This window comes from Mus caroli, unplaced genomic scaffold (genome assembly GCF_978045245.1).
Source record: "Mus caroli unplaced genomic scaffold, Mus_caroli_1 scaffold_8, whole genome shotgun sequence".
Lineage (NCBI taxonomy): Eukaryota > Metazoa > Chordata > Mammalia > Rodentia > Muridae > Mus > Mus caroli.
The window spans coordinates 39491483-39507079 of NW_028227263.1; the positions used below are offsets into that span (position 1 = coordinate 39491483).

Genomic DNA, 15597 nt, shown 5'->3' on the forward strand with positions numbered 1-15597 from the left:
TGTATCTTGAAGTTGCTATAGCTGCTGTGTAGACTGAGGACCTCTCTGGTTCTCTCAGGACTGTAAGATTCCCAGACCAGCTTGCTTTCTCACAATTTCTGGAGGTGTCTGAAGAAGTTTCCATCTCAGTGTAAAGATAGATGGACAATGGTTACTGGTTGATGATACCAAAATAAGTAGATCTATCCAAAAAGAGATTCGTAGGAAGATGAGAAGAGACTCAACAGCTACAGGTTGTATTCTTTAACCAAAGAAAAAGGTAATTGGGAGATACAAAATGGATAATGAAGAGTCAACACCTCTCTCTTCACTTAAGTTGGGTCAATTGTGACAAATGTGCACCTTGTAGCTGTAGTGGCACAAATATATATATATATATATATATATATATATATATATATATATATATATATATATATATAATTCTAGAGGAGGTCAGTAGTGTTGGTGTCCTTGAGAATAAGATTATTCAGGACTGTAAAAGAGTCAGAAGTAGAATGAAAGGGCATTCATCCATAGGGTACCACAAGAGAACAGAGCTTAGTGTCTTTGTTTCTAAATAGGGATCATAGATGAAATGATTCTGTTTTCCTAAAGGCATTACACTAGAGCATATGAAAAAGAATTTGATGTATTGGTATAATAAAATTCATTAAAAATAAATTAGGAAAAGTCACGAATGATTTATAATTTAGAGTTTATTCATGGATGCTATAATTCAATTTTCTAACAAATTCTGATTATTTTGTCCTTTGGACTTTAAGAGGAAAATTAAGCAAAAGCAAGAGAAGAAATAACTCTAGGTGTCTATAAGTACACAAGAGTGAAAACATTCATATGTTTATGACTGAGTAAGAATCTATGGGTCTAATGTAACTCAATGATAGTACCTACTAACAGATGTGTATGAATTGAGTCTATGTTAAAAGTCTCCTATGCGCTGTTTTATTCAATACTTATATCTCAGGTGGAGTTGATATGTGCTTTTATGACCTTTCATTTTGTAGAAGAGGAAATTGAAGAGTATACTTGTTTAGTGATGCAGAACACAACTACTAGGTATTTTAAAACAAACCTTTCCCTGACTATAAAGTCCATGCTTTTAAATTTTATGTAGCAGTGAGTAGGAGGAATAGTGTGTGACTCATGGCAAAGTGTGTAGATTGTTATATGTGAGATGACTTTACATCAGACGTTCTCAGTGAATTCTCTTTATCTTAATGCAGATCCCTGTTGAACCAGTGTGCTCCAGCTACCTGCTTTCTTTGATTCCAGCATGCCTGGGTTACAGACAGGTCACTATGCACACCTTCCACTTACATGGGTGTTGGGGATCTGAACTCAGGTCTCCATGCTTGATGACAAGTGCTACAGCCACTGAAACATCATCACAGCCTCCTGATATAGTTTCTGTTGAAGCACCCTAAGTACTGAAAACTAACATCTTAAAAATAGTTATTGTCATATACGATTTTCCATAGACTTCATTTGAAGACAATGTTGTGTGTCAAAGTACTATAGCTAAGATATTCACCCAAAACTAAATATTTGGAGGATTTTCTGATTGAATGATAATCTCCATCATTTTAGTTCAAGAATGAATACATGTTTGTTCAGTAATTTCCTAGTTAAACAGAAATAGAATCAACTTGGAGGGGCAAATGAGTCTATCTTCTCTAATAAATGTTTTCAACCACTGTTTATAGATAATAGTATTATGGTAGATTTTATTTTATTTTATTTTATTTTGTACAAACAATATTCCCTAATTCTGATCTCTTCAAACATTTCTCCAAAATGGTGAACACTAACAAATTAAGCCATCAAAAGTAGGCTCCTTCTGATTATTTTCAAATGTTCTTGAAAGGCAAAGCTTTTTATAATATATGGCTGCAGAATCAGAGGTTTTGAGTCAGCCACACTTAACATACTAGAGACATGAGTCTGCTAGAACATTTTTGGAGTCAAAAGCATAACCTTCCAAAGAAAATAAATGTTCCAGCTTATATGAAATGAGCTGCAATTTACTAGGAAACACATATGTGACCTTGTTCTTCACATTGCTGATAGTATTTAAAGAGTGAAAAATATAGGCAGGGACAGCTTAGATTTTATTATTTTCCATTTTGAGAATTTCATACATGAGAACTTTATGTGCATAATTTCCATAGCTCATTATTCCCATCCACAAAACCCGATGAGTCCATTTAGTGTGGCATGTAAGTGCGAGTGTTTAGGGCTGACCACTTGGGATTTGATAACTTATCAATAGGCTCATACATGGAGAAAATAGTTTCCATCTCTCAGCATCCATTGATGTCCTCACACCTTTATGTAGGAATGGGGTCTTGTGAAATTTTCCTCATCCTTATTGGTATATTAACTGGTCTTGTTTAGGAAACCACATTAATTGAAATTTTATGGGTATAAATTTCCAGTCACTTCTAGAAGACGCTAGCAGCTGATGACTTCACCATCTGGCTTTTACTGTCTTTCTTTCCCCATCTGTGATGTTTCCTGTGATTTAGGTTTAGAGGTTGCATCACAGATGTATGAATTACAGTTGAGTACTACACAGTCACTTACTTGCTGCACTTTGAACAATTGTGGATCTCTGTAATAGTTTCTGCCTACTGAGAAAGAAACTTCTCTGATGAGGGGTGAGAACTATACTTACTGGGCCAGGCTGGTATATAAACTATATGATCCTAGTCACACTTAAATGTATGGGAAACCAAAGGCAGGCATGATTCTGGTGACTTCACCATGGTGGGTTGGCGTATGGGCAGTGGCAAAAGTGAACTTGTGATTCTGGAAAGCTTTTATAAAAACAATTCCATATTTCCATTGCTTTTATAAAAAGCAATTTCCATATTTATACAGAAATTGTTTTATCACATTATATAACTTATTTATATAAATTATATTATGAATCTTATTCACAAGAAGAGTGAATTACTAACTCTTTTTATTTTTGGTCTGATGCCATAGACATTGCCCTTATTTGTGGTGCCACAGAAGATTTCAATATCTCCCAGTGCCTTTGGTCATGCTGGATATGAACATTACTCTGGTCAGTGAGTTTATCCTGGTGGGCTTCCCTACAGCCCCTTGGCTACAGGTCCTCCTATTCTTCATTTTTCTTGTAGTCTATATGTTGATTATAGCAGAAAATCTTGTAATTATATTCACCGTCTGGTCCACTGGCTCCCTCCACAAGCCCATGTACTATTTCTTAAGTAGTATGTCCTTTTTAGAGATCTGGTATGTCTCTGTCACAGTCCCCAAGATGCTAGATGGATTCCTCCTGCAGAGACGGCACATCTCCTTCACAGGCTGTATGACTCAGCTCTACTTCTTTATCTCACTTGCCTGCACAGAGTGTGTGCTCCTGGCAGCTATGGCCTATGACCGCTATGTGGCCATCTGCCACCCTCTTCGATATCCAGTCATCATGACCACAGTTTACTGCATGCAGCTAATGGCCCTTTCCTATTTTAGTGGTTTCATGGTCTCTGTTGTCAAAGTCTATTTCATTTCACACGTTGCTTTCTGTGGCTCCAATGTCATGAACCACTTCTTCTGTGATATCTCACCAATCCTCAAATTGGCATGCAAAGATATGTCCACAGCTGAGCTAGTAGACTTTGCTTTGGCTATTGTTATTCTTGTCTTCCCTCTTATCACCACTGTCCTCTCCTATGTCTACATAGTGTCTACCATTCTGCGCATACCCTCCACCCAGGGAAGAAAGAAGGCCTTCTCTACCTGTGCCTCTCATCTCACTGTGGTCATAATTTATTACACAGCCATGATTTTCATGTACGTCCGACCCAGGGCTATTGCATCTTTTAATTCCAATAAACTCATTTCAGCTGTGTATGCTGTCCTCACACCCATGCTAAATCCTTTCATCTACTGCCTAAGGAACCAGGAAGTCAAGGATGCAATCAAGAAGACTCTGAGAGGTGGCCAGTGCTTCCTGCTCTGCTGATCCCTTTGCCCCAAGAAAAAGACATTGCCCATCTAATTTATGAGAATTACTGTGATCATTTTATTAATAGTTTCACTTCACGAACTTGGATTTTTAAAGTAATCATAGTATAGGTAAAAACAATAAATAAATAAATAAATAAATAAATAAAATAATAATAAACAACTAAATAGTGGATGAAAGGACTTTATTACTTGAATCAACAAGCAGTTATTAACAACTCTGAATAGTTATAGCATCCTGAAATGATGTGGTATTAGTAGACATATATCATTTAGAAACTATTCTTAGTATTTTGATCAAAATAAACTATTTGATTCTATCAGCACTTTATGGGCAGCTGGCTGACATTGTGAATTGAGAAAATGAAATATGATGAAGTTAAATAAATTGTCCACGGTTGAAGCTAAATTACCTTCAAAGCCTTTGTCTGAGCCCAGGAAATCTAGCTTAAAAATGCATTCTATCAGGTTCTCTCTGCATCTCTGATCTGTGATAACAACTCTGGAGAATATTAGCCATCAAACTAATTTCTAGTAGGGAAAACACAATTTAGTGATCAGTATACACAGAGAGATGTGGTGATAACTGGTAACAGTGCTGTTATTTTTTTGTAGTGTTTATAACTATATTGTGTTCTTGATGATGAGTACCATTGACTAAAATAATAATATTTATAATTTTATTTTCTATGCTTATCTCTGTTTTTCAAATATTACAACTCATTTCTCTCTGTACAGGTGAACTAAATTGTTTCATATTTAAAAGTGATATTCCTCAAATTTCTATCAAATGAAGAGTAGTTATTGATTCAATGAAACAGGAGCAAATTGAGCTGACTATCAGCCTTGTCTGTGACACCTTTTCATCATACATGACAGATTCTCAGCAGTCAGTTTGTGTTTGACTCTCTGCCATAGTACAAGCCCCTTTAGAGCTGAAAGCAACTCCTTCATTTTTACAATGCTTGCCATGGTTGTCTGGGTTGTTTTCTCTTATCAGAGTAAACACACTTTAGTTTAAGTTTGTGGAATAACTTTCTAAATATATTGCTCCAAGTGCTTCTAATTCAATCACTGACTTTCACTATATTTTAGTATGAAATGTATATTAAATTACTCCATTGGGAATGGAGTAAGTGGGAAAATATTGGCAGAATGGATGAACATTCTAGGTCAATATTTAGCTTAAGACTCTGGGACTTCAGATTCCATAGTTGTTAAAGTACTGGGTACACAAATATGAGGACCCAAATTTGATTTCCAGTGCCCATGTAAAAAACTAGGTACAGTGAGACATGCTTATTATTCATGTGGTAGGGAGGCAGACAGATCAATTCTTAGAGCTTTCTGGTCAGCTGGCCTCATAAAACTGGTAAGGCCTAGGTAAAAATGAAAGACTTTGTCTCAAAAAAACGGGAAAAAAGTAAACAATTTCTTGAGAGATGGAATTTGAGATGTCCACTGGCTTCTACAAGTGTATATTTGCACATACATGTGCCTATTATATTCATGCATATACACAATCTTTGATATTTCATATTGTTAGCTATGTGACCTTCAGAGGTCATTAGGATTTCAGTTTCCTTGCCTATAAAATGTGTATTATAATATCTACGTTCAAAATTGGCATAAAGTTTAAAAGAGAATGAGTATGTAGAATGAATATGTAGAAAACATCATGATGCTTCTACGTTATTTTCTTCTACTGCTTTTTCTAAGGTATACATTCTTCTAAGATATTTAATAAAGTCCAAGATAAATTGAATGCTTCAAATATATTTTTAGGAATCAGCTCCTTGGGAGTTTCACGAGGTTGTTCTTTTTTCCCTCCTAGTTCTCAGACTTTAGTGATTAACACCACCATATCTATCAAGAAGAAATTCGTATTGCTTTTGCTTAACTTCCATTTGGTGTAACAGTATTTCAATTATAGTATTCTACTCACTGATAAGTGGATATTAGCCAAAAAGAAGCTCAGAATACCCATGGTACAACACACAGACCATATAAAACCAAAGAAGAAAGAAGACCACACCAAAGTGTAGATGTTACAGTCCTACTCAGTAGGGGGAAGAGAATAATCTCTGGGAAGTAGAGAGAGAGAGAGAGAGAGAGAGAGAGAGAGAGAGAGAGAGAGAGAGAGAGAGAGAGAGAGAGGGAGAGGGAGAGAGAGAGAGAGAGAGAGAGAGAGAGAGAGAGAGAGAGAGAGAGAGAGAGAGAGAGGAGGGAGAAAAATGGGAGCCAGTTCAGATATAGGAGATGGGGGAGAAGTACAGAGAGAGGGTCAGGAATTTGAAAGTAGGTGTGTAGCAGTGTGTGTGTGTGTGTGTGGGTGGATGATGGGAGGGTAGCCACTAGAAAGTCCAAGATGCCAGGGACCCAAGAGATTACCAGGACCCAACAGGGAAGACTACAGCTGAAATAATCAACAAAGGGGAGATAGAATCTGTAGAGACCATATCCACGGGATAGGCACAGCCTCCAGTTGAGAGATGGGGCCACTCACCCACCTCAAAAATATTAATCCATAATGCCTCCTGTCTAAAGGAAATGCAGGGACAAAGAGTAAAGCAGAAACTGAAGGAAACGCCATCCAGAGGCTGCTCCACATAGGAATCCATCCCATCTGCTGACACCAAACACAGACACTATTGCTGATGCCAAGAAGTGCTTACTGACAGGAACCTGGTATAGTTGTCCCCTGAGGGGCTCTGCCAGAGCCAGACCAATACAGATGTGGATGTACACAGTCAAACATTGGACTGAGCATGTTCCCAATGGGGAAGTTAGGGCAAGGACTGTAGGAGCTGAAGGGGTTTGCAACCTCATAGGAAGAACAACAATATCAACCAACCAGAACCCCCAAAGCTTCCAGGGACTAAACCACCAACCAAAGAGTACACGAGGGGGGGGAGGGAGAGGGAAGAGGGGACCCATGGATCCAGCTGGATGTGTAGCAGAGAATTGCCTTATCTGGAATCACTGGGCGGGAGCCCCTTGGTCCTGTGGAGGCTTGAATACCCAGGATAGAGGAATGCTAGGCCACTGAGGTAGGAGTGGGTGGGCAGGTGGGGGAGCACCCTCATAGAGGCAGGGGGAAGGAGGAAGGGATAGGGAGCTTGTGGAGGGGAAACTTGTAAGGGGGATAACATTTGAAATGTAAATAAATAAAATAACCAATAATAATAATAATAATAAAGAAGAGTTCTAGAGTTGAAATCTATCTCTGACATTCAACCCCAAAATTGTACTCTGGTCTTCATGGGACTCCTATAAATACTAAATACTCCCTTTCCTTAATTGAATCAGAGTGGATGCTGCTATTTCAATACTGATAATGCAGACACAAAAGAAAATATTTGTTTTGTATCTGTGTTTTTTTACTCATAAAACTGAAAAGAATAATAACCTTTTAAAGGATTAAATTAGATAATGCAGATCTGAAGATTTTGCTGTGAATACGGCATATGAATAACCAATATTTGCCTCAATTTTTCTATCATTGATCTGTCTGTCCATCTGTCCATCTGTCCATCCATCATCCATCTGCCCACCCACCGATCTATCATCTATCTATCTACCTATCTATCTATCTATCTATCTATCTATCTATCTATCTATCTATCATCTATCTATCTATCTATCTATCTATCTATCTATCTATCTATCATCTATCTATCTATCTATCTATCTATCTATCTATCTAATTTTTTTAAATGTTAAGAGTGCTCAGTCTGCATGTACACCTACATGCCAGAAGAGGGCACAAGATCTCTCTATAGATGGTCAGGAGTCACCATGTGGTTGCTGGAAATTGAACTCAGGACTTCTGGAAGAGCAGCAAATGTTCTTAACTGCTGATCCATTTCACCAGGCCCGTTTGTCTCAGTTGCTTATAAATGGTTTCTATGATGGAGCCATGGTATTCTTATGACCTTTTTATTGGAAGGTTCATATCTTTCAGAGACAATATTAGTCATCTCAATATCTGAAGAATGTTATGGTAAATAAACCATACACTATAATACTTCAAAAGTTCTCAGAAATCTCTGGAATATCCTAGAGTGTCAGTTTTTCTTATTAATAGCTGAACTAAACCTAAGAAAGATGTTAAATCAGCTCTTAGTACACAGTAGAACAATATCATTATATACTCCATTTAAGAAGAATAAAACAACTTGTTACAGTAGTAATTTTTGTTGAATTTTTTGTTTGCTATAAAATAAAGTCTTTTGATTGAATGAATAAACGGATATGCTATTTATACTTTTATGAAAACAAATTTACATCTTTGCTTTTATAGCGTTAGTGCCAAATGTGTTTACATGAGTGTTGTAAAGACTGCACCAAACTTTTTATTAGCTAATTTTTCTGTCTTATCTAATAGAATAACATTTAGCAGAGTGAGAAGAAAATAACAAAGTCATATGTAATAATGTTCAGCTTTCCCCATTTAACTTGCTGTTTTCAAAGAGAGGTATACGCAGAAATAAGGTTGTAGGCCAAGACACATTTTGTTACATTTTTTTTCCACATTTTATTTTTTATTAGATATTTTCTTTATTTACATTTCAAATGTTATCCCCCTTCCTCATTTCCCCTCTAAAACCCTCCCATCTCATTCCCTCCTACCCTCTGCTCACCAACCCACTAACCCCTGTTTCCCTATCCTAGCATTCCCCTACACTGGGGCATCGAGCCTTTGCAGGACCACGGGCCTCTCCTACCATTGATGTCCAACAAGGACATCCTCTGCTACATATATGTCTGGAGCCATGTGTACTCTTTGGCTGGTGGTTTAGTCCGGGGGAGCTCTGGGGTTACTGGATGGTTCATATTGTTGTTCCTCCTAAGGGGCTGCAAAACCCTTTAGCTCCTTGGGGCCTTTATCTAGCTCCTCCATTGGGGACTCTGTGCTCAGTCTATTGGTTGGCTGTGCACATCCACTTCTGTGTTTGTCAGGCACTGGTAGAGCCTCTCAGAAGACAGCTATATCAGGCTCCTTTCATCAAGCTCTTGGTGTCCGTAATAGTGTCTGGATTTGGTGATTGTATATGGGATAGATCCCCAGGTGGGGCAGTCTCTAAGTGGCCTTTTCTTCAGTCTCTGTTCCATACTTTGTCTCTGTATCTCCTCTCATGGGTATTTTGATCCACCTCCCCCTCTTCTAAGAAGGACAGTAGGACTTTGGTCTTCCTTCTTCTTGAGCTTCATGTGGTCTGTGAATTGTATCTTGGGTATTCTGAGCTTTTGGGTTAAGATCCACTTATCAGTGAGTGCACACCATGTGTGTTCTTTGAAGATTGGGTTACCTCACTCAGGATGATATTCTCCAGATCCATCCATTTGCCTAAGAATTTCAAGAACTCATTGTTTTTAATAGCTGAGTAGTACTCCATTGTGTAAATGTACCCTATTTTCTGTATCCATTTTTTCCTGTTGAGGGACATCTGGGTTCCTTCTAGCTTCTGGCTATTATAAATAAGGCTACTATGAACATAGGGGAGCATGTGTCCTTATTTCATGTTGGAGCATTTTCTGGGTATATGCCCAGGAGTGGTATAGCTGAGTCCTCAGGTAGTACTATGTCCAATTTTCTGAGGAACCGCCAGACTGATTTCCAGAGTGGTTGTACAAGCTTGCAATCCCACCAGCAATGGAGGAGTGTCCCTCTTTCTCCACATCCTCACCAGCATCTGCTGTCACCTGAGTTTTTGATTTTAGCCCTTCTAACTGGTGTGAGGTAGAGTCTCAGGATTGTTTTGGTTTGCATTTCCCTGATGATTAAGGATGTTGAACATTTCTTTAGGTGCTTCTCGGCCATTCAGTATTCCTTAGTTGAAAATTCTCTGTTTAGCTCTGTACCCCATTTTTAATAGGGTTATTTGGTTCTCTGGAGTCTAACTTCTTGAGTTCTTTGTATATATTGGATATTAGCCCTCTACAGGATGTAGGATTGGTAAAGATCTTTTTCAAATCTGTTGGTTGCCTTTTTGTCTTATTGACAGTGTCCTTTGTCTTAGAGAAGCTTTGTAATTTTATGAGGTCCCATTAATCAATTCTTGATCTTAGAATATAAGCTGTTGGTGTTCTTCTGTTCAGGAAAATTTCTCCTGTGTCCATGTTCTCGAGGTTCTTCACCACTTTCATTCCTATTAGTTTCAGTGTATTTGGTTTTATGTGAAGGTCCTTGATCCACTTGGACTTCAGCTTTGTACAAGGAGATAAGAATTGATTAATTTGAGTTCTTCTACATGCTAACCACCAGTTGAGCAAATTCCATTTGTTGAAAATACTGTCTTTTTCCCACTGGATTGTTTTAGCTCCTTTGTCAAAGATCAAGTCACCATAGGTATGTGGGTTCATTTCTGGATCTTCTATTCTATTCTATTGAGATACCTGACTGCCACTATACCTACCAATACTATGCAGTTTTTATCACAATTGCTCTGTAGTATATATTGTGGTCAGGGATGGTTATTCCCCAAGAAGTTCTTTTATTGTTGAGAAGAGTTTTTGATATCCTGGGATTTTTGTTACTCCAAGTGAATTTTCAAATTGCCCTTTCTAACTCCGTGAAGAATTGTTTTGGAATTTTGATGGGGATTACATTGAGTCTATAGATTGCTTTCAGCAAGATGGTCATTTTTACTATATTAGCTCTACCAATCCATGAGCATGGGAGATCTTTCCTTGTTACACATTTTTGAGGATCTGTGTCCTCGACTTGACAATTTATGACCATGTCTGTATTATTTCTAACAAGGTCTGGATCACATCTAATATACTAGTGTATTTTCCATTTCAGTGTCCTAATTTTCAGACTCTGAAAACTAAACATTTTTCTTGTTCTTTTTACTTGATCTGAAGTCTAATCATAGCTGCCTGCCTAGTTTTTAGCATTATGAAAATAACAGGAGAGATGGAAAGATTAAGTTAGAGGAGAGAGTGAAATTTGTAAAAACAGTTAGAATGAAAACTATGGTAAGCTATTTGCTCTCTGTGTGCTCTGTCCTCTCTCCTACTGTCCTTTGCTCTGAATTCCTTTTTGCTTTCCTCTTAGATGTCTAAGAATGCATATTCATGTGACCATACTTTCAAAAAGAAGAGCCAAGATAATTTTTTAAAAAGATGAGAAGGTCAACACCATGCCACAAAGAAGACAGAACTGTCAAATTTGCTTCCTCTCCAATGCTTACTTCCCTTGCTCTGAGTGAAATAACTTATTTTTAATGCTTAGCAAAATGGAGTAGGCATAAAGTTTTATTTCTCCCTGGAGTGTACTATGCATCAAAAATGCTATAAAATACTTTTGTGTGGCCTTTAATCCCCTTATCTGCATCCTATTTCAAATAATATTAATACATTAAGGAGACATAGTGACTTTATCACAGAGAGGAAGGAAAAATGAAGGCTTGGGACCTATCCAGGTCTACGTAGGTGAGACAGTAGGAGGAGTCAACACACAAAGCAACTAGGGAGACTAGGGATTGTTGGAAGAGAAATAGGTCAGGAGCAAAAGTAAGAGAAAGAGTGAGAGAAGACTGAGAAAGGCAATGAACAGTGATGGAGAAAAAACACAATAGAAAAACCTCTTCTATCCTGGCCTCTAGGAGTATCAGGCAAGCCCAACAGTAAGAACATACTTTGGATTTCAGTCTTTCTCATATATGCAAATTGATGTAATGTTTCATTTTCTTGAACACAAACAGAATAAGGTACTATTTTTTTTTGGGCTTTGGACTCTGTAGTCTTTTTTTAGTGGAAAAAAATAAAAGCTGTAGAACTCTTGGGCTTCACTGGGAGGCAACTTTCCAGGATTAAGAACAGGCTATTCTAGAACTGCTGCTTTATTTCTTTTCTCTTTTATCACCTTTTGTTTTAAACCCCTTTCAGATGCAAAGACAAAGATTCATATGTGGCAAGGTTTTTGTTCTCAAAGACACCTGCCCATCAGTCTGGTAAGTGGAAAACCAAATCAAGGTTTCTAAGCCGGACTGAGGTTAGATGACTTGCTCCACCAGGGCATCAAAGAAAGGAATCAATGAGATGTGGGTTGGTGAGATATCTAGTCTAATTGCATCTCACAACTAATTTGCTTATCAGGGGTCAAACACAACCCAGGGATTTCAATAGATAATCGAGATGGTAAAGTAAGTCAAAACTGAGATAAAACTGGTGTTTTCAAGGTGTTCATAAATCTAATAAGGACAGGTAAGCAAAGCAGAATGTTACCATGCAATGCTGGAAGGTGCAAAATGTTATAAAGTCAGAGGTTTTGATGAAGATGTCTGGAGGATAGGAAGGGTGTGGGGAGGAAAGTAGATGGCCAGGGTTGGTTTGACAGAATAATATTTGAACAGGAGCTTTCCTAGAGTCCTGAGTAGGAAAGAATTTCCAGCCACAGGAAAAGTATCTGTGACTGTATTATTGTGAAGAGTCCCGTAAGGAAGATCGTCACACTCGTCAAAGTTGCTCAAGCTTGTGATGAGGAGCTAGCAAAGAAAGAACAGTAGGATTTACAGGAATATGGGACTGGGTGCCAGGGAGACACTCAGCAGTTTTAGGACTACAGGAAGAAATAGATGGGTTTAATGTACATATTTATATTTAAGCAAGGTCACTCAAACTGCATATAGAAATGGTATTTAGTATTGTCTCAAATAATTAGTAGATATTCTGCCAGCATTTGTATAGGCCAGAACATTTTCTGAACATAACTCTGTATTCTACTCAGATTTGCATCTTAGCTTTTCCTTTTAATCCTGCCTTCCACCTAGGGTAAACAAAATTCCTTTCTATGTAGTATTTCTCTAGTCTCATCTCACTATTTCTCCCTTCTTCAGAAAACCTACTTCTTACTTGGAGCATGTACTGGGTCAGCTACATCAGTTGTTTATTTTTCTTTTTCTGACTTAGCAGGTGAGCCACTGTTTTTCTCTGAGCCAACATTCCAATCCTAACAGATACTTTTCTGAGTTATGAAGTAGATGGTCATAGCTAGTCCATGGCTGGAGCAGAGGTCTTTGTTCTTTGGAAGGAAGATCAGGCTGACTCAGATGGTATTTAAAAAAGAGAATCATAAATGTTAGGAGTTCTTAAATGTTTTCTAAACTTGGAAGTTTCTCATGACAAACAATTTTAGAATTTGAGAACTTCAGACTTATCACAAAGCTAAGCATTAGTGATCAGAACAGAAGAGAATGGCCATTGGTACAAATTATCTGAGGCGTGGACGAGGAACATGGAAAAGGGGGAATGTTTGAAGAAATACTATTGTTATACAGTGAAAGAACGACAGTCTATCATTATAACTCCATCTCTGGAACTATTAGCCTGTGTGAGTGAATTCAGTCACATTAGCTACTTCATTACCTATAATGGGGAACCAGTAATATCTAGTTTATTATGGCATGGTGAGAATTAAGTGATATGATGTCTAGAAAAGGAATGGTACATATTTTGCCATGTGATAGGCACAGTAAATTATCATTGTTGCTGTTATCACTATAGATTACATGATCTTGGAGTGACAAAAAACTGCCATGAAGAATGAAGATCACAAATGCAAGGTATAAAACTTGGTGAATGTTCAACAAGGTAAAAATGTAGAGGAGTAGCCTCATGTGGTCCTTGGTCATCTACCCAGAGGGATGGACTGTGGGCACAGATCTAGGTGATGCTTGAAGCTATACAGTCCTACAATGGTTTTAAGATAAACAGATAACTCAACAATAATGGAAGCACAGGTCAATACTAGAAATTTTGTCACTGAGACTCAACCCTTTTTCCTATATGTGGTCAGTGTGACAACAGGTATCCATAAATCTGTTGTTATAAGTGAGAAAATTAATAGGTTTCATGAGAAAGTGTACAGAGGGCTAATTCTACATAACCTCACATTCAATCCTTGTTCACTTCCTTCCTTTCTGCTCCAATTATTGCCAATCAAAGTCCAACTCTATCATTTACTTACACTTCTTCAATCTATACATTTACAGTTTTGGTTTTCTTTCCCAGTAGTTATCTACCTTTCAAAACTCTGCAATTCTTCATGCAGTCCAAACTGTGTCTTCCAAGTGAAGGCTCTCTGAGCTCCCTAGACAAGAACAATCAACTGTTACCTTGGACTCTCCCAGTATTTGGTATTCTAATATGATCTATTCTTATTACAGATGGCTCTTTCTTCTTCTAGTCTCTTTGCTAAGTAACTGCAATGTTTGGTGGTTCTCAACTGCTTCCAATTACAGAGCTAAATACAAAGCAGGATAAAGTAAGAGGTGGGTTCAACAATTGGAAAATACCTTGTTTCATTTATTTCCGTGCTGGCATTGGATTCATGGTGTCTCTGCCTTATTTGCTGAGTGCTATGGTTACAGGTACGGACAGCTATTTTTGTTAAAAATTGACAACTTAAGATAGGAAAGACTTGGATGTTTCTGGAAAGGTAGTAGTCATTGAAAGGGAGCAGTAGAAGAAAAGGAAATCAAATGGGGTTAGTTGATATCCTGTGTCCTAAAGCAGACACAGAAATGTGGTCATTAAAAACAGCATGATTACTTTTAGGGAGGTACCATTGATCCAAGTGTGCAGGAAAAGATTTTCTTGAAGTCTTACATATGCTAGGCAAATGCTCAGTAAGCCACGTGCCTAAGTCCATGAATTAACTATCTCAACTGCTCAAAATGTCCCTAAAGTAGTTCAGTAAATAGCAAATGTGTACCACCCATTAGAAGGAACACAGTGATCTGCTCATGGCCAGGTCTCTCACACTTTATTGCTATGAATTCATTTCTTCCTCTATTCACTCTGCTCCTTCCCACCATACTAGATTCCTTGGCATCCTTCATTCTCTCTGAGGTTTTTAAAATGACATTTTCTGTCTAAAATCCTCTTCCATTGGGATGCCAGGTACCTAATACTTTCCTGTTTTTTATGTGTTTAATGAGATCTGTCCTTATCATTATGATTAAAATAACTTATTGGCACTGGCTGCACTCCTCTTCTAGTTTTGTTAAATTTATCCTAAGAACTTTTCCATTTCTACATTTTTATACTTGGTGTATTCACTCTTTATTGCCTGTTTTTTTTCCTTACACTGTAATCACGGAAGGAAGGGTACTTTACCTGATTTCTCTACCTTGCTAACTGAGCCACTTAAATGTCCAAGATGGTGCTTGCCCCATAGTAGGTTCTCAGTAAACACTGGTAAACTAATGAATTTAATATACAAAAGAGATGGGACAGATGATTAGTTTCCTGAAATGTACTGTAGATCAGTTATAAAGCTGCATCATCTTTTTTGTTTGTTTGTTTGTTTGTTTGCTTGTTTTCTTTCGAGAAGGGTCTTATTGTACAGCCCTGGCAGTTTGGACCTCACCAGCCTGGATTCAAACTTGCAGTAATTCTGTATCAATCTTCCTATTGGTGTGTGGTTTAAACTTCACTGAATGATCATAGTACCATTTATTCACTTGCACACTTTTTTTCCTTATCTGGGCTCAGCTATCCAGGTTTAAATAAAAAAATCCTGTTTATTAGATAGAATGTTGGATCCCTCCTACAGTGGGATACCTGGCTATAATATTTGTTGTTTAGCTC

The 15597-nt window shown here is 37.7% G+C and overlaps 1 protein-coding gene across 1 annotated transcript; it reads left to right on the forward strand.

Annotated features, from left to right (window-relative positions):
• The first annotated feature begins 3049 nt into the window (after window positions 1-3049).
• On the forward strand, window positions 3050-3994 carry LOC110299010 (olfactory receptor 6B9-like). Its single transcript, XM_021168582.2, has one exon. It carries the CDS (start codon window positions 3050-3052, stop codon window positions 3992-3994), a length of 945 nt encoding a protein of 314 aa, XP_021024241.1.
• Window positions 3995-15597: the final 11603 nt, after the last annotated feature.

Bases quoted from the DNA above. Each gene is read 5' to 3' on its own strand.
- LOC110299010 (XM_021168582.2), top strand. From the start codon at position 3,050: ATGCTGGATATGAACATTACTCTGGTCAGTGAGTTTATCCTGGTGGGC.